The following is a 25,763-nucleotide window of genomic DNA, read 5'->3' as shown; positions in this document are numbered from 1 at the left end:
TACTTTATACTTAATCACCAACACTTAATTCTGAATCTTATTGGCTACATTACTGACTGTTTCTCATTGGTTAATTTTCTGTAACACCTCTGGAATATATGTTTGTAATGTCGGAATCTTTATTCATTCCTGATGATGATCTAATAAAAGATCGAAATATTGAATCAAAATGACTAGTCTTACTTTATTTGGGGTATGTTTTATAATAAGATACATTATAAATGTTTTAATATTAATATTACTACAATATTGTGATATTTTCTCTTCAAAGCACAACCTATGCTGTGACAATTGCCACTCTCATGTTGCGATGGCGCTAAATGACATGCGTTACCAAGACAGTAAACAATGGAACATGGTTAAGCTGGCAGCAAAGATGTTTTTTACAGGGAAATATGTTGGGTAAGTAATGTATTGTACATCAGTAGGGAGCTTTCCATTGCACGACGATGGTAGGACGTAATGACACTAAAAGTCATCTGCACATGTGAGATAATTAAGTTCTCCTCGTGTGGATTCTTGGATGCAATTTGGCCAAATCTACGTATGCAGAGGTCACGCATGAGTGATTTCGTTTTAGTGTTGTGTCGTCGAAAAAACCAAAAGTTCTCTAATCAGGTGTTTATTAACTATAAGATCAGCTAAAGCTTCGTCCACGCTATAAAAACCTGTTGTATGCCCATATATAGTCGTAATGTGCCTATATATGGTCATGATGTGATGTCATCAATTTTTAATAATCTGGACAAGGCTGAAGTTATTGTTCAATATGACGCTAGCAATCTGTTTTCTCTTTAAGAGTATAAAACATTTGAAATACACAATACAATATAAAAATTGCATAACAGTGTAAATAATTATATTAAAGAGAAATTGCTTGATGTTTATGGAATTATTTTGCCCTTTAAAATGGTATGGAGACAGTCTGTGGAAATCCAGTTTGCTGAATGTCAAATTGCCAACTTCACGCTTCCGAAACCCACTTTATCATAGGACAGATTGCAGACGTTAACAGTTTGCTGATCACTAGATTATGTACTCCCACTTTGGACGAATCCCATTTTGCTGAATGCCTATAGACTGTGCCACTAACTTCGTCATGATCAGATGGTGACCGCAATATTTGCAGCAGTTTTATCTAAACATGAGCTTTATAGGCCTACTTGGAAGTATTCATTAGCTGTCCCTGAAATGATACCTTAAATTCAGAAACATGAATAAAAGTAATCTACATTTACATAGTACAATATTAAATAGGTTATACTGTATATACCAAATGGATAAATACATCTATAGAAACTAAAAAATGATTAAAACAATGGATGAATTGAAGTCTTACTATTTTTTACTGTTTCTGAATGGTGTTCCTCTGAAAGATTTTCAGGCACTAAATACCCACATAGACATCCATTACTTAAAAGACCAAATTTACACATACATTTTGTGCAAGTTCTGGAATTTTAATCTGATATAAATTAATATACAAAATTGTGCGTGTAATTGGTTAAAAAACCACATTTTAGAATGTTTATAACATTCTAAACTTCTTTTCTTCTTGCAGAGTATGTGGTGTTGTGAAAACATGGTTGCCGTCATTAATATTTTATGGATTAATAGCTGCGTTGGTAATTGCCTTCTAATCATGAATTCTAATTGGTGCAAAGTTTTCATGAATATTCATATAATTTATGATGTCATAGCAATGGTGGCTAACACATTCAGATTGCAGCACAGATCTTTCTGTTAACATTGACCTTTGAGTTTAGAGGTCATTTCTTGGTTGTTTTTTGTATGTTTTTAAAACTCTGCTGTAAATTTCAATGTTACATAAGTTACATAATCTAATTAATTATTTTTAATTGAACCATGCCAAATTGATTCACTTTTAGCATAAAACTGAAGTATTTAATTTAGTGACAATTATAGTAACAATGATCAATGACAATTTTGATGACAATGATAACATTAATCATGATGATGTGATGTCAATTCTGATAGTATCAATAATGATTTTGTAATTTGTACTAATAATACTGTAATGATATTATAGTAATTATAAGTACAATGATGATGATAATAATATTATTATTAATAATAACAACAGTAATAATAGGAACAGCAAGAACAATAATATTAAAACAAGAACAATAAATAATAATATAATAAATCGCCACAATTTTATAGCTACAAAACATTAAAAATTCAATTAAAGATTATCACCAAGTATGTTACTGTACTAAGTTTTATTGAAATGCAAATGCAAAAATGTATTAATTTATTAATTATCATCCAATTTACGGTTCTATGCAAAAAGTATGTAGAAACCATATTATTTATACTGTAAGCCTGTTAATAGGTAAAGGGAGTTTTTTGCTTATTCAAATTTAAATGTTAATATCTTCCTTTAATATACAAAGAAAACAATTGAAATATTGTATTGCATTTTTCACTTTTTTCTGCTCATCACGATTGTATATGTTTTGGTATTTTCATATTTTACAGTGAATAGAATTAAAAAGTTGAAGAGTAATATTTGTAGTGCAATAGATTGGCGAGATATTTTGACACAAGTTTGTGTCTTTGTATGTACTTGACTAAGAGTTTTGATTGGTTCAGTTTTATGAAAAAAAGTGTCTGGTGGGATTTGAACATGCAACCTGTATCATACCATTAGACCAAGGAGACATATGCTATACATGCAGATCTAACTCCCAGGCCCTCGTTCATACAACTGACTGATAACGCTCACACATAGTTAGTGGAACTATGGTTAAGCTAGAAAAGCTTATAGGTTGCACCTAACCTGAAAATCATAGTAAATTATATTTGATTATATTTCTGAGTCTCGGGGGCATGCCTACATTTCAGTTTGATTTCTAGACAAAGAAATTAAAAAACTGAAGTATAGACTCCATTTTGACAAACGTTGCGTCAAAGTGAACATTTAAGATGTTATTGTACTTTAAGGCTCTTGTAAATTTGTTTCTGCACGACTTCGTTGCCAAGAGAGGGCAGCATACTTAAAAGTAAATATACAATGTTGCAATTCTGAAAATATTATAGGCCTATCAGAAGGGATTTTGTAAATAATAATAATAATGATTGCATTGGTTTTATACTTACGTCTTTTGTGATTATTTGAGTGACCTCTCATGCCTCCATTCACCTTGTACTTTTTATTCTGTATATTTGAAAAATGTAATGAAATAAAAAGGGATTTATAAAAGAGTCAAATGCTTTGAAATATCGTGAGATGTTTATAGTAACTGAACCTTTAATTGACGTCATCAGGGCCGCGCACGTGTGCCAATCACGGCAATCGTGCGTACTCCCAGTCAGTCACCATCAAAACTTTGTTAGAACAACGCAATACACTTGTGCGTCACGTTTAGCGCACGTGGTGTTCGCGAAAATACATGGAGGATACAAAAATTGCTGTTTGAAACTGCAAGTACTGTAATTAACAAAAAAAAGTGAGTGGGGAGGGCGGGAGTTTGTTCAAGACATCCCTGATCACACATTTTGCCTTTAAAAAAGTCTTTGCAATTACAAGGAAAAATAATCGCAACATCAGTATTATACCCAGTCCGTTTAATGCCAATTAATGGATAACAATGTTTTTTTTTCAAAGAGCCCGAAGCTAAACAATAATATACAGTATGTACTATAGAGCGAGGCGTGGGTAAATTTTCGTCTTTGTTGTTACTTTTCGTTAGGCATTTCATTCAACAGCGCCATCTCAGTTTTCTTGACAATTTACGCAAGCTGTTTTGTTTACAATTTGTGTAGTACGGTATTTTCGCACGCTGGAAGTTTGCTTTTAGTTTTTTTTTTCAATTAGACGTCGATATAGTAGTACGTTTTATTAAAAATTGAAATGGAGGCTGCACAGAATGATTCCAACAATCGTGAGTACGTTTTATTGTATTTTGTGTTTGGGATGAATGGTTAGATGACAGATCGATAGCTATTCTATAAAATTCATGTACAGTACTGAGTACGTGTTGTATTCGTTGGCGGAATGGACTGAACTTAATGAATACGTGGAGTCCATGCCTGGATCCCACGAATCATCAATAAATACAACGGAAATTAAAATCAAGTGATATAAAATTACATACAGTAGGAGGCCTAGGGCAAAGTACAGTAAACGTTGGATGCAAGTTACAACACAATAAACAAATGCAGAAAATCTGTTCATCCATAGTATTAATAGCTTGTTTGTTTAGTGAAAATGATAGAGAAAATACACAGCTGCAACAAATAAGCTTGAACTTACTGAATTTATAGATTTGAAATTTCCGCTGAGGTATGTTATACTGTAGTCACATAAAGAGATGTCTCAGGGAAGTCATTCTTTAGGTTTGTCTGTGCCCCAATTGCTATTGAAACTGGTAGATTTACATAAAATAATTTGTACTCTATAACACTGGCAACATTGAAGATATCGAGTTCCATTGTTTTATAGTTTTTTTCAATTTATGATTAATTATGCTCTGAATTATTAATATTAAAACACTTTGAGGTATGGGGCGGGTCCAGATATTTACAGGAAGGGGCCGGTGTAGAAAGAAGGGAACTTCTGTATAAATAACATAGTTTTAATGACTTGGAACTGTCTTCTAGCCTTGTCACCCTCCATCTTGTGAGAGACTTAAGAGCCAACAAGTTATCCTGAAAACTATTCTAATGATACCCCCCCCCCCAAGAAGAAAAAAAAAGCTGCTGACTATTTACCCAACCACTGTACAAGATTTTGCCAGCTAAAAAGCATTCTAATATGTTAAGGATGGTGGGTGGGGGTCCGGACGTAACAACCATCACACCCTATGCATCTGCCCAGGAGTAATTTAAATAATCATTCTTTGAAGCCCATAGCGACCAAATGCTGCAAGTGTTGCCATAACAGAATATTCTAAAGCATAATATTGAATACTGCTACGTCTTTAACTATAATTTTAAAAAGACCTTTGCAAGTGAAAGTCAAATTACCTTTTAAACAAAGAACATGAACCAATAATAATTTTGTTTATAATATTAAAGCAGGTAAAATAGGCCAACAATACGGAATATGGTAAAAATTGATTAAAACAATACATGCTAAAATGTTGTGATGGATGTAATACTTATCCGTCACATACTAACTTATTTTAGTGACTAATATGGTCACTTTATAATATATTTTATTCCATTATATTTAGTGAACATATACACGTTTGTATCAGCTGCACTCACTGAAGTGGTACGTTCCACTGACCTACTACATACTGAATGCTATGCTGCTCCTTTCACTGTAGGCTATTGTACTAACATAATTTGAATAATGATTTTTCACGTGTGATGCTTTTGTGTAGTGTGTAGTGACCTAGTCCAAAATTTTTTATAGATTGCTGTTATTATAAAATGATGCTTTCACGATATTTTAATGGACATAAATAGGAACTCAATATGCCAGTAATGTTAAGACATTTAAAAGAGTGGTGCTACGATACATTTCTTCCAGAGCTGTGCACGCATCTGGATGGTAAATTGGCACAAACATTTTGTCTTAACTCAAATTATATAAACTTTATTTTCCAACTTATCAGAAAACCAGAGAAGGTGACATTTGTTTCTACGTTGCTAAATTTGCATACAGAATTTTTGAAAAACGTGAAGACTTTGCTTTGAAATGCAACTTCACATGTTTTAAAAACATTTTTTTTCAAATTTTAACTGATTTTGAAGCTGCAAGTTATGGATTATTCTCCTACCTTTACCTTTAAAGGGGTAAATTGGAGGGAAAAAATAACAAAATGGGAAAGGGACACATTAAAACAGTAAAAATAAAAAAGATAAAACATAACTTAAAAACAAAAATAGGTATTAAATGGACATGAGAGAAATATATAGACACAACATAAGATGGTTTGGTTGAAGCAAAAGTAGGAAAAACCCGACAAAAACCCCATATGGGCAAAAACCCAGAGAATGAGAAACAGCTGGCTTTACCACAATATTCCGAAACAAGATATTGGTTTGAATTGAATAACCATACTTCCACATTATAGGACATACTGCCAGTCTGAATAATGGTCATTATTTTATTTTATTTTTGTTTTTTGTGAAAAGATGAATTCCCATTTATAAAGTCCATTGCAAAAAATCTAACCCAATTTCATATCACGGAGAACTAAAGTATATGGTGAAAATTCAAATCCCAGGATCTACAGTAGAAGTGAAATTCAGGTTCCAACCAATACTTCAAGAGACTAATTTTGTGGTGGCCAGTCGACGACCGGTCGGTTCTGTTTATCCCGCAGCTTTGTGGCTGAGTGTTGTAGTTCATGGGGATAATGAAATAGATCTTAGTTATACTCAACTATATACTCGCAGTCAAATTCCATCCCTCCAAGCTGCATAATTATCTTGCTGTTAATATAATTTATTTCAATATGCAACTTGCTGTGTTTTAAATTGATTTTCGTATGACTCCTCTTGCGTGACTTTAGTGACTGTCTGTGTGTATATGTCATGCGGTGAATCTAGTTCTTTAAATCTGTGTTCTTTTACGTAATCTTTAATTGATCAATCCAATTAAATTTATTCTGGAAAAAAATGAACAACAAACAAGCAAAAGTCAAACTCAAAAAAGAAACTAAAATGTCACAAATGCTGGCCCGGGGGACTCCAACACCGAACCTAATCACTTTCCAAGGTATGTCCCAACCAGCAGTGACAAAAATTTAATAATCATTGTGAAACCAAAGAAAAAGTGAGTCACCAATGTTCATCCTGTCTGGCTGTTTAAAAAGATGTACTGTCTGCCTTCCAAAAAAATAGCTAACCTAATAAATTAAATTAAAATTTTGAATAGCTTATAATATTTAACTGGATCATAAATATTATTAACTTCCAACCAGAAACAGAAAAATATAGTTTTCACAGATTGACAGATATTTTTACAAAATCTTTAAATTTATTTCCAGCCAATTAGAGGATCTATGCAAAAGAATACCGGAAAAGTATTAAAGGTATTATTTAATTGTTTGTTAATAGACAGGGACAATTTTTCTCATTAAAATTTGTAATCATAAGTTAATAAATTAATTAAATACAAATTGGGCAAGACTTTTTTAATAACTTTTTTCGCAGACTTGCGTTTTTTAAAGATTGTCAGAGGAGGGCGAAAAACAAAATTAAAATAAAATTTAGTTTTCTTATTTAGCAAATAGTTCTGCCAAAAACATCCAGATGGGGATAGAAATGGGATGGTTAAATACTTCAAATTTATATAATTAGGAAAAACTATACATACAGTATCTTATTTTTGGAAATTTCAAGGCAGCTGCAGGCGTAATACTGTGAAAATAAAACTTTTCGTGGTGGTGGGTTGGCCTAAAATAAAAATTTATATTTATTTTGAAATCATCATTACTAAATCTCACCTAGCTTCGGCAATTCAAATATGAAAGTGAATTTTTCAACTTTTTCAGCTGATGATCTTTAATTAGTGTGAATCCGATGAAAAATTGAGCCATCAGTAATACAGTACTATTATTGCCTGTAATTTGAAACAACTAAAAACACTCGGAACAAACCATTATGTCCAAGACAATTTTTAAATTTTCTAGTGAAATTTTAGATTTTGCCAAGTTCAGAATTATAGTCAATGCCACAGTCGTTATATATATGTCCAATTTATTTATCACCAGACATGATAATACACAGGCATGACAGGAAGTGAATTATTAAGTGAATGAACAGTTAATATTAGGGCTGTCAAATTGGATTATTATTTTTTTTCTTTCTGAATACAAGCTTTTATGTCATGTGTTAATTATGACCAAGGAAACTGGTGAAGATCAATAATTGTGCTCCCTGTCAAAGCCAGTGTACCATCCTGTTCACAGAATGCAGTGGTGGATCCAGGAATTTGAAGTAGAGAGGGCCTAGAAAGGCGATTTTACAGATCTCGGGTTCCATGATACTACCAGTATCCTGTGAATACTGTTCCAGCGAGCCCCTAACTTTAGAGGCTTCAAAGTGCTGGAGAACGGAGCAGTGGAAGTTATTCTTCTGCCATTTATGCCATTTTCGTTATTAGTTTTCTTTGTAGTATTTGGATACTTCATGGCTACGTTTCTTTTGTTTTTTATGTAAAGCGCATAGGGGTAACTTTCTTGTATTATGCGCTATATAAGACTTCATTATTATTATTATTATTATTATTATTGTTATTATTATTACCTCAACCCCACTATGGCTGGGTGCTGAGGTGCGAAGTTTTATGTCTATACTTCTAGACAGCTGGAAATAGAACTAATGACAATTAAATTTAGGGACCTGGCTGGGGCCCGCTTGAATCCATCTGGAATAGGTTTAAAAGTTACCATTATCAATATTTATTTTATTTATTTATTAAAAATTTGTCACAATACATTTAAATATATATTGAAGAAAAAGATAAAATTTTTACATTCATTAAATAAATGAAATAGTTACAAAATGTAGTTTTAATAGAAATAATGTTTGCTTGGGAACGGAAGACTAGGAAGGGAGTTCCAGAGTTTATCTGCTGTGACATACAGGGAATTTTGGAATAGATGAACCGGAACCATGTATAATCTGTCATATGGCGGAATTCATGAACTAAAGGAATATAGACCTGGAATTTCCACCAATAACACCAAACCAAACCCTGGACAACCAGGGTCCACATTATAAAATGTAAAACCTTTAACACATCTGCTTCCCAGGTAGTGGCGGCTCTAGGATATATTTTCTGGGGGGATAAGTTGTCCGACAGGGGGATTTGAGCTCGTAGGCTCGAGCTGGATGAAGGGGTTGGCCCTCCCAAATGAGATTTAAAAAAAAAATATCAACCTCTGGATGGCTGAAAATGGCACTCTCAGACTGTGACAGACATGTGTTGGCTTGGTGTGGGCCTATTTTTATATGTTTTATGGTCTGACTGCCCGACAAGCTCTGTCCGGCGGGGGGTGGGGGGCTTGACCTGCCCGGTGGGGGGGCTTAAGGCAAGGATAATCCCACATTCCTCTGAGCAATTCAAAACATCTTGCTTTCCATTTAGATGTACAAGACCAGACTTTTACATCCATGACAAATTTTGAAATTTAAAAACTATTGATTTTTTAGTAACACCTGAAGTAATAAAGAAATTGATAGAAAGTGCACATGAAGCAAAAAAAAAATCGCACTCGCCTTACAGTAACTTCCGAGTTGGTGCCGCTATCTTGACGGAAGAGGGGAAAACAATTAGAGGTGAGTGAAACATTTTCCAGCCTAGAAACCCTGTCCAGATTGGACATGGTCAACTTACCATGTACACAGTAAACATCTACCATATTTGCATCTATCAATCATGGTCAATTCCAATGGTATGTATTTTTATAGAGCCTTTCACAGTAAAAACCATCCTAAGGCGTGTTTTAGCCGCTGAGAAACTAAAATTTAATATATGAACAAGTGCGAACGGGAGGAGGAAGATTTACACACCCAATTTTGAGATCACAGCGTCACCATGTCACCATCACGACCATGTACACCTAGGTACTTCGGCGCCAGTATAAGCTGGGCTCCGGTAGTTTCCAGAAAGGATAAGCCCGCGGCTATACTACCATGCACTGCAGGGGCGGATCCAGAAATGTCCAAAAGGGGGGGGCCGGAAGGGGGGGCCGAAAGTTGGGCCGATTGAGACAACATTGTCGTAGGGGGTCCGGGGGCATGCCCCCGCGAAATTTTTGTGTTCTAGACGCCCGAACATAACATTTGAGGCATTCTTGGCCATCATTTTTTCCTTTTTCTCTCTTTTTTTTTCTTTCTTTTTCTTTTTTTACCTCCCAAAAGGGGGGGGCCGGGGCCGGGCCGGCCCCCCACTAAATCCGCCCCTGCACTGCTTGGCGGCACAACCACAAGTAAGGCGGTGCCGCCGTGACTTTTCAGGGTGAAAAACTTAGCTACTGAAAAAAAATGTAAAATATGAATTTATTAAGTTAAACATGGTGAAAGATAGTTTTTAATTTCTTCTTAAATATTTCTTCTTAAAATACTAAGAGTGAGGATGTCTCACAAAGATCTGCAGGTAAGGAATTCCAAAACTTTGGGGCAGCTACAGAAAAGGCCTGTCTCTGTAGGTCTTCAGATGTGATGCTAGAACTGAGAGTATAGATGTGTCAGTGGTTGATCTCAGAGACCGAGAACATGTTACAGAAAAAGACTTCAGAAGTTGAACAATATATTGCGTAGCCCTATTTTGAGAGACTTGTATGTGAGGAATAAAATCTTATTAATGTAGTTGAATTTATGTAGCACTTTATACCAACCGTGTTGGTATAAATGGTTTTAAATCAATTTATTCCTTTTATTTTGTCAGACGAAATTTGTGGTGCGTTTACACATTTTTATTTGATATTTTCAGGTTGCAATGTTGAAAATGCATCATACACACTGGGCTTGTGTGCTGAGAGAGTCGCAATTTTTAAGGCTGTTTCCGATGGATACACCAACTTCAAGGCCTTGGCAATAGCATGGTATATATATATATTATATTTATTGTTATATTTATGTTGAACTTAAAGTGCCATAGAATATAAATTAGGTATTTTAGTAGAATAACCAATAAAAACTTGAATACGTTCTCTAGCTTTAATTCAAAACTGAAGGTTCATACAATTATTACAGTATAATATGATGCAAGAGTATATTAATATTTAATAGTTCAGTTATGTTGTTAGTTTCATAATTTGATTTTATATTCTTATGCTACTTGACTTTTTTCTCTTTGGTTTCGATTTCTGTTTCACAATTTTCAATGTCTTAACCGCCTTGTTGATAAATACCATTAAGGTGAACAAGCATTAGTGTGATTAAATTAATTATTATTATTATAAAAATCCTAATTATCAATATACTGTACCCATGTATAAACACAATTAAATAATAATTCTGTGTTACATAAGAGAAGAACAGTCACTCCATAGATTAGGCTACATACCTCCACCCTGTGCCTGAATCAGTGGAGGCGCCAGCAGGGGGGCTTAAGCCCCCCATCGGTCTGGTCAAGCCCATCGGTCTGGTCAAGCCCCCCTCATTGGCCAAAGCTCGTCGGGCAGTCGGACCAAAAAAAAAAAAAAGGCCTAGTTTTCCCATCCCAGCCATTTCCGGCCATCTAGGAGTCCCAATTTTAAAAAAAAATCTCATTTTGGGAGGAGGGGACACCCCTCCCATACCCACCCCTGGCTTGGCCTTGGGGCATCAGATAACGCTGCGCGCTATAATTACATCCATAAATACTTAGCCCCCCTCCCCAGTCGAACATCTTACCACCCCCCCATAAATTATATCCTAGAGCCGCCACTGGCCTGAATACCAAACAATACGCATGCCATGTATGATGGGCAATTCCATTATTTTCTTTTATGGTCAGGTAAACAAGTTGAATTTCCGTGACCTTAACCTTGTCCTTTGATGTTCTCTTTCAAAAATTTAATCATATCTTTCTTAGATTATTATGTACCATTCCAGTAAATTTTATGATGGACCATTCTTTACTTATTTGCAGTGGCACCGACAGGGGATGCTAGTATAAAAAAAATAAAATAAATAAATAAAAATTAATGAACCTACATTCATCCAGTATCATTCATGTGTTTTTCCCATGAGACTTCAAAAAACTTGTAATTAATCACTTCTAATTCTTTTTAATGATCATTTTCATGATTTATACTACTCTAGAGTTTATGTTTACTATGTATCAAATAGTATATTCTTTGCATCATTACGGTAATTAATAATTATCAAAGGCTTAGACCCTGGGCATCGTCAATATACAGTGGTGTAATCATAAATTTCCTTACCTCAGCCACAACCATGGTGGAGCCGAGGTAGATGGACCCACCATCTGTGAAGGTCTTTCTCTGGCCCCAATCTATTTCAAATTCCTGGATCTGCCACTGTAAACTTTGATATGTTATTAATTTTTTCAGCTCTACATTTCAATAAGAGGAAATACTGTATAGCTTTTACTTTTCATGTTTCCATACTTTATTTTTCATGACCTGGTAAAAATTAAGCACTCTATAATCGATTAATTAGTCCTCTAATCCGTTAAAGGGCGTACCTTCCAGGGTCTCACCAGGGATCTGCCCCCCCCCCCCCTCAATCCCACTGGGATTACCTAACTATATTTGTAAAATCTCTTCCTAAGCCCCCTCTCTAACAATAAAATAGAAACTTATCAAAAATTGTTCAACGTTTTTTCAACAATTCTTTTTTTCAACAACTGTATGTCTTCTGCATGATGAGATTTCTTATGAGACTCATTGACCTTCATTATTATATATATTACAAACAGATGTTTCTAGCTTGCTTGTAACTGTTGAAACTTGTCTTGAATACTTTAATAAATTTATTCCTTGTTCAAGTCTCATGCATTTGGTGTGAGATTTGCACATTTGAGGTCTGTCTCATGCTCTCGTGCTTAAGGACCAAAACCTGCACATAAATTTAATGCCTAAATATATATGACCTCTGTAGTCCTTTTCTTACTAAAAATTCTCCATCTACAGTACGATACTCCTAGTGGGCAGAATTTTCAAAAGGACAGTGGATTTAAAAGCAAGTATCTTAACCACTAAACTATTTAACTCCACTCCATTCAACTACTGTACTAATAATATTCCTCCATTTACAGTGATGTCAAAGATGCTGACTTGGCACCATGTGGAGCTTGCAGACAAATAATGCATGAGGTATGCGTCAATATTTATTACATATTAAATCGGGACGTCATCACTGTAACCAACCATATGTTATTTTCCTATTCCAAACTGTGCACTAATTTTTTTTATTAGTGTATGGTTTGCTTGAACTTTTCCAGTTTGTGTTCTAGTTAAATTTCCAAAAATTTACTTTTTGTTCTAGGAATCAAAGAATCTAGAGATTTTCGAAATTTCTGTGTCGCTCATACTCATTCACGTATTCAAGTACTGTATTGTTATTCATCAAAATCGCGGTAAAAAAATTGAACTACATTGATGTTAACATTGTAAAATACAATAAAATACAATAAAAACAAACCATCAAATAGCCATAAAAAACAATTAAAAGCACACAAAATTTAAAAATACAGAATTACATTGAAGTTTACATCAAGAAAAACAATAAAGAAATTACAGTGAACCATCAGCCGGAAAAAATCACAATAACATGCGCACAATATATAAAAATACCAATAAAACAACAATAAGAAAAACAACCCAAGAGCATGAATAAGGTGTATTATTGCACAAGACAAAAGGATCACAAAAATTAAAGAAAAACACCCAATAAAATTGCCACAAAAAGGTGAAAAGAAAATGTACACCAACATACAATAGCAGTTCCTGCCATTCACAAAGACTAGATTGGAGGATTCTTTTTTAGAATGCCAAAAACAATTTTATTTAAATTAACTATTGTATATATTTAGAAGTCTAGTAAGGTACATAAGTGGCCATTCATCAGATGATTGAAGTTTAGCGACATACTGTATTCACAATAATACTTGGATGGGACCGGTTTTGTCAACAGTTGGTATTATGTACCGTAGGCTTGAGTCGAGTGGTATTTAGATATTATATGCAACACACAATATTTTTTACTGCATTACCGGTCTTTTTTACGTCTTTTCTTTGTTCTGTAGTTTGGAGGAGAATATAAAGTGATACTGTCGCGGACCGACTTCACCTATAGAACGATGACGATGAAGGAACTTCTGCCCATGGGGTTTGGACAACAGGATTTGAAAAGACCGAGAATGAATTATAATAACAATAACTAATACCGATAAACCAATGAGTTAATTTAAAAACATAACCCAAATAATTATTTTCAAAGTATTTTTTAACGTAAAGGTTATCTATTGTACTTGTCTATTCTAAAGGTTGTCTATTCTACTTATTTTCCTATAAAAAAATTCTTAGTACAGGTAACAATTCCTATTGCCAAACAACAGTACTTTTTATTTAACACATAAAAAATAAATTATTATTGCAGACATTAATGTTACATTACGGTTGTATGGTATACATAGTTTTTGAGACTGAATTTCTAGATGTTATATTTTTTACATATTTTAAATACCAGTATCTTTGTAAAAATCGCTTTTAAAACATCTGTCTTCCAATTGTTATCTAGAATTGTAAAGGTGTGTAGTTATACATCGGAAAACCCCAAATTATGATCAATAAATACTATGTGTATTTATATTAAAAATGTGTGCTGTTACCAGTTATTAATTGCTATTGATAATATACAAGATAAAATGAATTTAGTGAAAATTATTAATTCCTTTTTATTAGTCTGCTTTTTAAAGAATTTAATAAGTAGTAATGAATTTTTAAAAAGTAATGCAGAATATTTATAACTACCATAAGCCATGACAGGTTAAGGAATTTATTTATATATTTTGTAATTATATACTATAGTCAGTAAGGTAGTACAGATTTGCAATAAATGTTTTTAACACAATTGATTTCCATGGCCAAGCATCCTTGTCCAATAGTTTTTGCTGAGGGAGCCACAATGATTACTGTCTCTTATACACATCTAGATGTGTATAAGAGACAGCCTCCACCCTGTGCCTGAATCAGTGGAGGCGCCAGCAGGGGGGCTTAAGCCCCCCATCGGTCTGGTCAAGCCCATCGGTCTGGTCAAGCCCCCCTCATTGGCCAAAGCTCGTCGGGCAGTCGGACCAAAAAAAAAAAAAAAAGGCTAAGTAGTAATGAATTTTTAAAAAGTAATGCAGAATATTTATAACTACCATAAGCCATGACAGGTTAAGGAATTTATTTATATATTTTGTAATTATATACTATAGTCAGTAAGGTAGTACAGATTTGCAATAAATGTTTTTAACACAATTGACTTCCATGGCCAAGCATCCTTGTCCAATAGTTTTTGCTGAGGGAGCCACAATGATTATCATCAACATGGCGTGGATGCACACCCTCATGACAGCAAATTAGTTCCACTAAGTGGGATAAAATATTAAAAAAGACCATTAAGTTTTTATTGAAATAGGGTTTTATTACTGCCAGATTTTTCTCATCGTTTCTCGTGCTTTACAAAGTTTTATGCATTTAAGACATTTATTTATTTTAAGTTAAGACTAAACAGGGGCAGATCCATAATTTTTCAAACGGGGGGCACAACATACTCAGAATAGATAAGTGAGAGCACTAATTTCAATATATGCCTTGAAATTTTAAAATCTAGTGGTAAGGGGGGGGGTTTGGCTCAGATTACAGGGTAGGGGTAAAATACCAAATGTGGTGATAAGCTGCTGCAAAGTTAAGCCGGAGACTCATTGCACCTGGCGACGCAATTCAATGGAGAATGCAGCGCCATGACGCACGCTTTTAACGACGATCCGTTCAGACTGCCATTGACAATCAACTAGAAGGCGTTGACTAGCACTCACAGGGCGAGGAGTTTGATTCATCATACAACGGTCGTAAGATGGAGTGCTGCGCCTAATGGAATACTTCCCAGGGAGCTGAGTTTGTGTTTGTTATTAATAATTTGAAGTGCATAGAGGCCTTTGCATGATGTGCTATATAAGTTATTAAATTCCGGTATGGTGTACACTCAGTGAAATAATTTATAGTATTTACTAAGTAAATCCAAATTAGGACCTGGAACACAGGCTATACTTTAGTTCTAAATATATGGTTACTTAATTTATGTTTAAGTTTTGCAATATTTTTTTCATGCTAACAAAACTTTCTGCATTTTTTAGGTAGTAAAAGAAACCAAAAAATAGTACAAATGTATTCAACTGTCTCTTGCCAAATACAATATAAAATGCTTTGCCATGTGTGGCTTAGTCTTAAGGCTCTTCAATAAACGACTAAAGAAAACAAACAAATGTGTTGTATTTGTCTAATAATAGTTTACTTTGGCTGGCATAACACATTTAAGCACAGTGGGATATCTAAGGGGGAACATCCCCAAAAAACCTCACCCCCCTTCCCCAGTCAGGGCCCCCATTGAAAATGTCAGAACCAAAAAATTACACTCAAATAGGTAAAAATTACCTCATGTCACCTTAGCTTGTGAGCTGGTACCTCCTCAATCATCAAGCTCCCACCTTCGCCTCCTGTGGCGCGCGAGAGTCCACATCACCAATCTGCCCCAGCATGGTCGGAGAACATGAACCTAGCAGCCCAGAAAATGCACTCTCATACCAGTAATTCATATCAACAATATAATACAATTATTTTTCCTAATATAATATAGGGGGTGTGATTGCACTGTCACAACCCTGCATCCGCCCCAGGCATCCCCCACTACTCCAACTAAATATACCACTGTTTATGCATTCAGCAATTGCCTCACATTAGCCAATATATATGTAGCCTTTTTACCATGATTTATTGGGAATACAATACATGCTTCTGCAACAGCTGGGCAAATTCTGGTACCATCACAGATAAAAAAAAAAAAGCTACAGAAATCATGTTAGTACTAGTGTGTAACAATCTAATGCCAAAGCATTATTTCAACCCATTCCTATAGCACATAATAGCCTAACTAATATGCTACGAAGTCATGTTAGCCCCAATAGTAACGTTACAATTTGGAAATCAATGGAGCAAGGGGGTAGGTCCCTCATAGAAGAGAAGGGTTCCTTCTTTAGTTTAGGGAGCTCAAAACAATTCGTCAGCTGGTTTAAGCTGGTAACAGTTATAAGTCCTTGATTTTAGTAAGACCTGCTCCATCTTCAGAGGGCGCTGTTCATGCTGGTTGCCTGCTTTTCAGCCAACATTTCATTTTCATGTTTTAAAAACATGATTGTTTAGGATTTCAACAGCGAAGAATCAATCAGATTTAGGCTGCAGATGACTTGCTTAAATTGGGCCATCGTCCAGGAATCCTGCTGATTGTTCAGTTTACTACTGCTGCTTTCTGGGCTGGAAAAAATATTTTTAAAACTTTATGATTGCAACGCAATAAATCTAACAATATTTTCTTTGAATATACTTTGTTAAACCACATAATTATCAACATATGCACATTGCAATTTTAAAAAATAAAAATGTATAATTATCAGAGAACAGCTGTATATGTTGACAGGTATGCTGCCCTCTACCAAGAGATATTACACTTGTAAACACAATAATCATTATGTTGCGAGGAATGGAAAAAGTTGGTGGTCTTGGGTCCGGGATTTGAGTATTTTAGGGCTGGGCTAGCAAAAAATACATTAAAACTAGAGCAATATTCAACAGCTGATATATAAGTGTTAACAGTTATTTTAGGACCAGAACCTTGGTCCAGCAAAAAAAATTAACTTTTTACAGCCCTGATGGTACCTTCAATCAACTGAGTACACACATTTAATGTTGTTCGTTTTGTACTAACTCATACAGTACAAGACAATTCATGGTGACAGAATTGTAAAGCCACTGAACATGCAATGAACAACTGATTAAGGTTTCCTGTTGGTCTTAATGTGCATGTTTAAAATTGTTGCTCTGACTCTATACTTAACAAAGCCCTTCAAAGCACCAATCCATAAACACTCTAATTAAAAAGAAGGCTGACTTAAAAAGCAATTATTGTAAAGTTCATTTCAGAAACTATAGGAAACATAGCCTTTACAAATTGCCTTAGACCAACAGGGCTTCCTAAGACCGGATTAACATTCCTAAGACCAGATTAACAGGCCTGAGAGCCAGAGTGTTTTTCACACTATAGTAAATCCTAGCCAACATTAGGTTCCCAAGTTCATTTCAGGAACTATAGGAAACATAGCCTTTACAAATTGCCTTAGACCAACAGGGCTTCAGAATTTTACTTTTCAAAAAATAATGTCCTCAGAACTTCCTAAGACCAGATTAACAGGCCTGAGAGCCAGAGTGCCAGAGTGTTTTTCACACTATAGTTAATCCTAGCCAACTTTAGGTTCCCAAGTATTTGTCAAATTTCATTTTTGTTTTGTTTTCACTTGCTTATGTTATTGAATAAAGAATGAATAAATGATAGAGGAGTTTTGTATTAAAGTTTTATGCAACACTCTCTTATTATCTACAATACTATGCTAAGTAGGTGGAAAATTATTTTTATAGTTTTCACATTAATAGTAGTGTCTGATGGTGTATATATGCCATGTTGATTGCATTGAACAAGTTTGTTATGCACTGGGTTTCATGTTGCACTCGTATTGTAATATAAAGCATATTCTATCATTTTTAACTCACCTAATTTGCATAGGGTTATTAAAGGTCACTAAAATATCCGTAGTATACTGGGGTAGCCGGAATAAAGCTATATACACAATCAACGTATTCTTGGCCTGCAGATGAAAAAAAATATATGTAATGTAGCTTAAAAATATATAATGCTCTATACCTATTCAAATTAGGGGTCACGACCAAATATAGGATGCAGTGGTATAACGATGGGGCTGGGGCCCTTGTGGCTATCTGAAACTAGGGGCCCTTTTTGGGTCCGTCCCAGTCTCAATTCCAGATTTTAGATTTGCTTGTTTTTTATTCATGTTTGCATATATTGTATACCTACTGCTGTTGACTAAATTTGCTCATACTTGCATTGGAAAACTATGAAGCATCGTTTTCTTATACTAATATTACTAGATTTATATATTTAATATTTATTTTCGAAAAATAGATATAATCTATCAAGCATTATTGTTTATAGTTAATTTTCAAGTGCGTTTTAAATCTCTGCGTATACTTGCGTATTTAAGATCTAATTTACTCCATTTTTACATAATATAGATACGCGAGTACTATTTTAATATCAAACTTATTTGAATACTGTTATGCCAAGAAAGATGATACGTGAAATGCTGTCATACTATCCAATTTATTTGCATACTGTCCGTTCCAATTGAATGAATAAAATTGTTCTAGCTTCATTGCCAAAATACTTTACTAGATGTGTATAAGAGACAGGTATACATTTAAGCACTATCATATTGATATTATTTATTAAATGCATTTGAACTCGCCAAATTTAACTTAGTGTTTGCATTATAGATATTATCAATTATCGCATTTCAATTGTATCCTTTCCAAATTTAATTTAATAAATTATAGCATACAATAAGATCAATTTTCGCATTTGTATAATATAGACTATATTAAATGCATTTGTATCTTTTCAAATTTAATTTTTTGCATAATAGATGTATCAATTATCGCATTTGTTGAATTTATGTTATCTATTAATGCATTTGCATCTTTTACATTTCTGCGCACCTGCATAATTAAGCTCTATTATAGAGTGCATGCTTGAATTCCTGCTTTACATAGGCCTACTGTTGAACTTATTTGCATACGACCCTTTCCAACTAGTTAATCTTGCTCCAGCTCTTAGGTCTTTTATATTATTACATATCCAATTCTAATTAATAGTAATGTTTAAGTAGTCTCGCACGGTTACTAAGATAGGTGATACATGAATGCTCTCATATTATCAAACTTATTTGCATAACGGTCCGTTCTTAATGAATAAACTTTATCTAGTTTATTTCCGAAATAATTTACGCTTTATATTTTGCGTACTTATTCATATTTAAGTACTATCATATTAAACGCATTTGCATCCATCGAAATTTAATTTATTCAATTTCTGCATTATAGATATCAATTATCGCATTTGTACAACAAAGATATTGTCTATGAAATACAATTGTATCCTTTCCAAATTTAATTTAAATTATTCAATTTTTGCATAATAGATATCAATTTTCGCATTTCTATAACACAAAGACTTTATCTATTAAATGCATTTGCATCCTTTTCATATTTAATTTATTCAATGTTTGCGTAATAGATGTTATTGATTATCGCATTTGCAAAATATAGCGATATTGTCTATAAATGCATTTGCATCCTTTCAAAATTTACTTCATTTAAATTTTTGCATAATATGTTAACAATCATTGCATTAGTATAATATAACGATATTATCCATTAATGCATTTGCATCCTTTGTATCCTCTCCAAATTTAATCTAATCAATTTTTGTAGGATAGGCTATTATCAATTTGTAAAAGATTATAAAGTATCTATTTAACGTATTTGCATCCTTTTTCAAATTTAATTCATATTTTGCATAATAAATATTATTAATTATTGCATTTGCTTATTATTAGCTATTTAACAATCTGCATCCTTTCCTAATTTAAGTTATTCAACTTTTACATAACAGATATTAGCAATTATTGCATTTGCTTACTCTCTATAGTCCTTTTTCAAATGCATTTTTTTTTTATTTCTGCGCACCTGCATAATCTATCTCTAAGTACATGTTTTGTAATTCCTGCCTGCCTGCTTTGCATTGATAGAGCTATTGAATTTATTTGCATATGGCCCTTCCCAACTGGTCAATCTTGCTTCAGCTCCTAGGTCATTAATATTATGGCATACCCAAGTCTACTTTATAGATGTGTTCAAGTAGTCTCGCACGGTTATGAACTAAGAATGGTGCTAATGACCAATTGTAATTTAAGCTTAATATTTCTGTTTCTATTTACTTTATACCAGGTTCTTATGTATTAAATCCCAAATCATACTGTCCCACAAGTAACCACATAGTCTCAATGTTTATTCAGATGATTTATCAGTTTATTATAGGCCTACAATTACTTTTCATGACATGCATTATATGTAAAACAAATAGTTGTAGCTGCATGTTATCAGTCTGAAACGACACCAACCACCCCAACAGTGGGGTAGGGGTGGTTGGTGTTGGTTGGGTGTGGACAACACATGAATTTTAGACATTGTTGACAAGGTCCCACAAAACAACAGTGTAAAAAAGCCAACCTCCTCATTAAACTTTGACACCATCTGTTTTCCATGGAGCAACCAAACACTTGCACACCTATAGAATGAACATGCAGAATGACCATTACCATGATAACAAACAACACTTTGGTGGATATCTTTAAAACCGTAAAGGTATTTTACTCATTATGACAATATATTATGTACATCACCATGGTTACACATTTTCAATACTATAAACCATACATCACCATAGTAACATTCATTCACATTGACATATTAATACACTTATGAAAAACATTACAGTAGAACCTCCATTTTATGTATGGAAAGCGACCAAAGAGCACACAAAAATCATGGGATTCGTAAAATCCAGGTTAGGCCAACAGTAGAACCTCCATGTTACATATGGTACGGGACCAAATGTCATACATAAAACATGGGATTCATAAAAGCCAGGTTAGGTCAAATTCTATTGACCTTTGACTTTCTAGTGGCCTTCGAAAATAAAAACACATTATTAGGTTTTACGAAGACTATGGTTAATTAACAGATTGTACGATTTGCTAGTTAAATCATGGATTAGTATACATCTGGTGTTGAAGTTAGAGGTGGCATATTTCTTGTCTGAACACTGACTTAGGCTATGTTCAGACTTGGAGATAAGCCAGGCTTGAATTAAGCCCGGCTTAACTTAGCCGGGCGTTCAGACTAGCGGGATTAGACAGGAGGCGCAAGCATATGCATAATAATGAACCGTGACCAAGAAACGTGTTTCAAAACATTGCTCCCGAAACGTATGCTCGCTCACAGCGTACGTAATTGAATACAGATTGGTCATAGTCAATGCAAGACCCCGCAACGATTAAAGCCCGGCTTAGAAAAGTTAAACACGGTGGCACACCAGGCCTAGTTACTATAGGAACACAGCCTGGCTTGAGATAAGCCACCTAGTTCAGACTGGCAGGTGCCACCTAGTCTGAACTAGGCCTTAGACTTACTGTTTCATTGTGACTTCACTAAGAGGGACAACTTCTTCTGATATTATTTCAACAGATGATGAATCGTTGTCACCTGCTATGTCTTCAAAGTGATATCTAAAAAAACAGATATAATTCTCATACAGTAATCTTTCGTTGAAGTGCATTATAACATCATAAACAATTTATAATAACAAATAAACATCATACATTTCACCAAAGCATATACAAAGTTACACCCCACGGGGCCAAGTCTGGGCTACCAAAGCGCTCCAGTCAGGTCAGAGCTTAATACAGGGATTGGGGAAATATCCCTAAGTGGCTACCGCCTTGGTATTTAGATGAGTAATTAAAAATTATTTTAGTCAACGAAAATGGATGACATTTTTTTATAAATCATTTCCTAATGGCCTGGCATAATGCTGCAGGTGCCCCAGCAAACTTGTCTTGCCTGTCCCCCTTTCATGCCACTAGAGATCGAAGGAAGTCATGCACGTAAGCACCTTCGCTCCCTGGGAATCTCTTTGGCTGCCTGAGCCGACATGGGACCAGTTTGAATTAGCCTCTTGCTGCTACTACTGTACTAACAATACAGGGCTGGGAGTCCTACACACACACACACTATTTTACAAACCCTCTATGTTATGACTGTTGCTTTGAGGGATCTCAGCAACAGGGGAATAGAATACTTTCGGCCTGGGGGATGGGAAGAGGGTGGGGTGTGAAAATGCAGAACTAATTCCCTATCCACATGAAAACTTAATGGTCATTTTTGGTATTTTAAGATAATGTAGTTAGATTTAAATAGCTCTTTATACCAAAACGGTCTCAAAGCACTTGAGGTGTGGAATAGGTCTTACAGTAAATCATGTCCGAGATACACGGTAAACCAGTACTCCAGGGTAACCCACTACTCATCTTGAAAGATGTACTGGGTTTTTTTTTAAAGTGCACACAAGCTAAATTTTGTACACTGGGCCTACAGATTATAGTACACATCCGAGAAAACTTGTTCCACCATGAGAACCATAGGCAGTGTATCGTTAGAACCACCGGCGATATTATGGCTGTAGGTGTTGCGACGCCTCTGCCATAAATGCTCTGCCATCCAGCCCGCATTGGGGTCTTATGCTCATGAGCAACTTGTGTCCCGAGGCAGGGGCTTAGCAGAGCAGTCCATTGAGTGTTCACCTGGCTGCTAAGGGGTCATCGACTTGCTGGTATTCCATTAATTCTATGATGATACTTTGATCAGTTGATGGGTGCATAAAAATCTCCTGGTTGTCTGGTACTTGACGAACTTTACTAAAAAAAAAAATAAAATAGAGGAAGATTTTATTATTGGGAGTTAAAGAAACAAAGGATGTTCTCAAGACTTTGTGTGTTCAAACAGTTGCCTGCCTTAAGCAGGCATTCAGCAGACTTTTTAAATTCAATGACGGTCTTGCCCCTGCCTCCACCCCTATCCTTCATGGGCCCCAGCTGGTACCACCACTGCTACAGCCATTATATTATCATCCTTTTATTTATTATCTTTTGCAGCTTGATGAAATTACGTCATTATTATTATTATGTTTTTGGTTATTATACTCCAGATGCTATTTTTTTTTTTTTTTTATCAATTTGTTTTAACAAAACTTTCAATTACCGTTAGGATTATAGAAAGTTGAAAGTTGAACTAAATAACCTCTTAGAAGGTAAGAAACTCATTTCCAGCTTCTTTACAACTTCAATTTGAAACCTGCTCCTTCGTTTGCACAGTGGTGTAAGGACAAGTCATGGGGCTCATCCTGGTCAAAGCTTCATAATAAAATGGTGGGTTGTAGAAGAAGGGGGCCTCTTGTTAATAAATCTGCCAAAGAGTGTGTTTCTGGAATTTTGGTCTATTTGATTTTTTGAAAAATATACAAAAAGTTACTGTATTGTCAAGGAGTTGCAGTAGAGTGCTGGGTAGTATTAGGAGGGGCACCCATGACCTCTCCAGGGCCCACTGGGACTAGGCCCCAGAAAGCACATATGCCCTTTTGAGTAGGGGCCTGGGGCTGCGTCATTGACACAATGTTTGTCATGGCACTTTTTTTGTCACATCTTTTTTATGTATTATATTTTTTTTTAAACCGTTCAAGCTGTTGATTTCATGTGCAATATGGCCAAGCCCAAGTGCATGATAAAGAACACAGTACATTCTCTTTGGAAAACAGTAAGGTATTTTGTCTCCCAGCGTACTGCCCCAGTACTATCACCTCTGTAAATAATTCTTTGAGCTGTTGTGTCTTATCCTTGCTGTTCACACCAAATGTATCCAATCCAATTCAACTAATATTAGGCTAGGGTAGAGACCTGTCTCCTCCTCCTGACAATGAGCTTTTATTTATTCTTACCTGGAGTCCAAGAAATTGGCTGGTAAAATTACTGCCATTGCACCCCCATAGAGTTGATGATGCGCTTCCATACTTTCAGCCATTTTGGGCCTATAAAATTATAATACAACAAAAACAGAAAAAAAAAATTATCACTGGTTCCACAGGAGCTGAGTCAAGTGCATATTACCAAAGATAATAAATAGCAGAAGATAGAGCAGCTTCCCAAAATAGTAGAACATCCGGTCGAAATGCATTGTGGGTACACAGAGAAAAATTTTACTGCATCCGCGCGACGGTGCTATATAGTAATAATAAAGGCGCCGCTCTGGTTCGCTTGTTTCCTGCAGTTTCTCCACTTAGTAAAATGTTCAAATTTTCCTGCATCCGCTGGAGGGCGGATGTTCCATCGATTTTAATGCAAATACGCGGAACAGCTCATTCTTCTGCTATTTAAGTTCTTTGATATTACACAGTTGTTTTTCAGGGGTTAAAGAACGACGAGGGTGTAAATGTGTGAATGTTCCAACCCTGATCGGGAGTCTCCCGAATAGGCCTTTTTCACGCTGCAGTAGACATCTTCGATCGCTGACTATGGCTATGTTCTCACACGGCAGCTAACTGTTAGCAGAGTCCGGATCCTGCTAACTGTTAGCTGCCGTGCATCCATGCGAGAAAATCCCAATCCAGATACCAACAATATGATGATCGAATCACTGGTCAATAAGAAACTGGAAATTGTAAACGCGTACGTGTGAATGGTTGATGACCCTCAACTTGCTAACAGATAGCGCTTGCTAACCGTTAGCGTATCCGGATACCGCTAACGGTTAGTGCTAACCAATCGGGCGTTCTCACGCAGGTGCCAACGGTTAGCTCCCGATCCGGATACTAGGGCTCTCGTGAGAACCAGGCTAAACAGTGCTGAGCAGCGAAGCATTACCAATAGAAATAACATAGCATTGCGACCATATTTTTGAGGTCGTGTTACTTAAAAAATCATAAATCCTTAACGGAGGGTCGTGTCAACATAAATTTTTAATTAAAATGTTCGCAAAGGATATATCTACGTACTGTATGAATAAAAAAAAAATTGAAAATTTGTTTAGTCTGTCAAAACTTAACTGAAAAATGGAAGACCAATTTTATGTAGTGTTAACACACACATTGCCATTATTTCACTGTTCGACCAAATATCATTTAGCGTGCCGGCCATATTTTCGGAGGTCATGTTACTTAAAGAATCATAACTCCTTAACGGAGGGTCGTATCGACATTTTTTTCTTTAAAATGTTAACTATCGAATGTATATACAGTAGTAGTCTTGGCATTTTTTAGTCATACATTATAAATTACGGTATATTCATATTGGTAATAAATTTATAATCATTATTATATTTACAGAATGAAACAATAAAAAAAAATGTTAATTATCATAATTAATGTTTCCACATTTATATGGCACTGACTTTCTGGTTCTGTCATTTGTTAGTGGGAAAGTATTACATTGGAGAGGGGTTGTGGTGGGGGAGACTGTGTATAGTCGGGCATGGGGCGAGTTTGTTAGAGAGAGTTTCTCAAGGGTGAGTTTGTTGGGGGACTTTGTACTCAGGCCCATAGCC

General features: G+C 35.1%; 3 protein-coding genes across 6 annotated transcripts in view; 2 read left to right on the top strand and 1 right to left on the bottom strand.

The window, feature by feature from the left end:
* LOC117109443 (transmembrane protein 222-like) overlaps positions 1-2,073 on the top strand; it is a 4,407-nt gene extending 2,334 nt beyond the window's left edge. The window contains exons 4-5 of the mRNA XM_033251803.1: positions 272-402; positions 1,562-2,073. Coding sequence (XP_033107694.1) covers positions 272-402; positions 1,562-1,640 — 210 coding nt within the window. The 3' untranslated portion in view covers positions 1,641-2,073. The remainder of the gene's footprint in view (positions 1-271; positions 403-1,561) is intronic.
* A 1,672-nt stretch (positions 2,074-3,745) lies between these two features.
* Positions 3,746-14,511, top strand: LOC117109402 (cytidine deaminase-like). 3 transcript variants are annotated; one of them, XM_033251748.1, is made up of 6 exons: positions 3,746-3,908; positions 9,139-9,264; positions 10,421-10,532; positions 12,695-12,752; positions 12,925-13,015; positions 13,685-14,511. In XM_033251748.1, the coding sequence occupies exons 1-6, from the start codon at positions 3,878-3,880 to the stop codon at positions 13,699-13,701; spliced, it is 435 nt and encodes a 144-aa protein (XP_033107639.1). In that variant the 5' UTR covers positions 3,746-3,877; the 3' UTR covers positions 13,702-14,511. The 3 variants fall into 3 exon arrangements, with proteins under 3 accessions (XP_033107639.1, XP_033107637.1, XP_033107638.1); XM_033251746.1 differs by lacking the exon at positions 12,925-13,015 and having other exon boundaries at positions 3,751-3,908; XM_033251747.1 differs by lacking the exon at positions 12,925-13,015 and having other exon boundaries at positions 3,754-3,912.
* A 1,403-nt stretch (positions 14,512-15,914) lies between these two features.
* LOC117109400 (ran guanine nucleotide release factor-like) overlaps positions 15,915-25,763 on the bottom strand; it is a 20,623-nt gene continuing 10,774 nt past the window's right edge. For both annotated transcript variants that reach the window (XM_033251745.1, XM_033251744.1), the window contains exons 2-7: positions 24,163-24,252; positions 22,973-23,086; positions 21,803-21,898; positions 20,841-20,898; positions 18,246-18,340; positions 15,915-16,955 (exon numbers count right to left, since the gene is read on the bottom strand). In XM_033251745.1, the coding sequence (XP_033107636.1) occupies positions 16,841-16,955; positions 18,246-18,340; positions 20,841-20,898; positions 21,803-21,898; positions 22,973-23,086; positions 24,163-24,245 (561 nt within the window). In that variant the 5' untranslated portion in view covers positions 24,246-24,252 and the 3' untranslated portion in view covers positions 15,915-16,840. The remainder of the gene's footprint in view (positions 16,956-18,245; positions 18,341-20,840; positions 20,899-21,802; positions 21,899-22,972; positions 23,087-24,162; positions 24,253-25,763) is intronic.

This window comes from Anneissia japonica, unplaced genomic scaffold, assembly GCF_011630105.1.
Source record: "Anneissia japonica isolate Jap-2015-1 unplaced genomic scaffold, ASM1163010v1 scaffold287719_len1884721_cov185, whole genome shotgun sequence".
Lineage (NCBI taxonomy): Eukaryota > Metazoa > Echinodermata > Crinoidea > Comatulida > Comatulidae > Anneissia > Anneissia japonica.
Note: the sequence above shows the minus strand (reverse complement) of the source record. Positions and strands in the feature narration are given on the sequence as shown.

Excerpts from the sequence above, each read along its gene's own strand:
- LOC117109402 (XM_033251746.1), top strand. The coding sequence starts at position 3,878 with ATGGAGGCTGCACAGAATGATTCCAACAATC. Across the intron at positions 3,909-9,138 it reads ACAGAATGATTCCAACAATC|TAACACCTGAAGTAATAAAG; the intron begins GTGAGTACGTTT and ends TTGATTTTTTAG. Across the intron at positions 12,753-13,684 it reads GCAGACAAATAATGCATGAG|TTTGGAGGAGAATATAAAGT; the intron begins GTATGCGTCAAT and ends TTTGTTCTGTAG.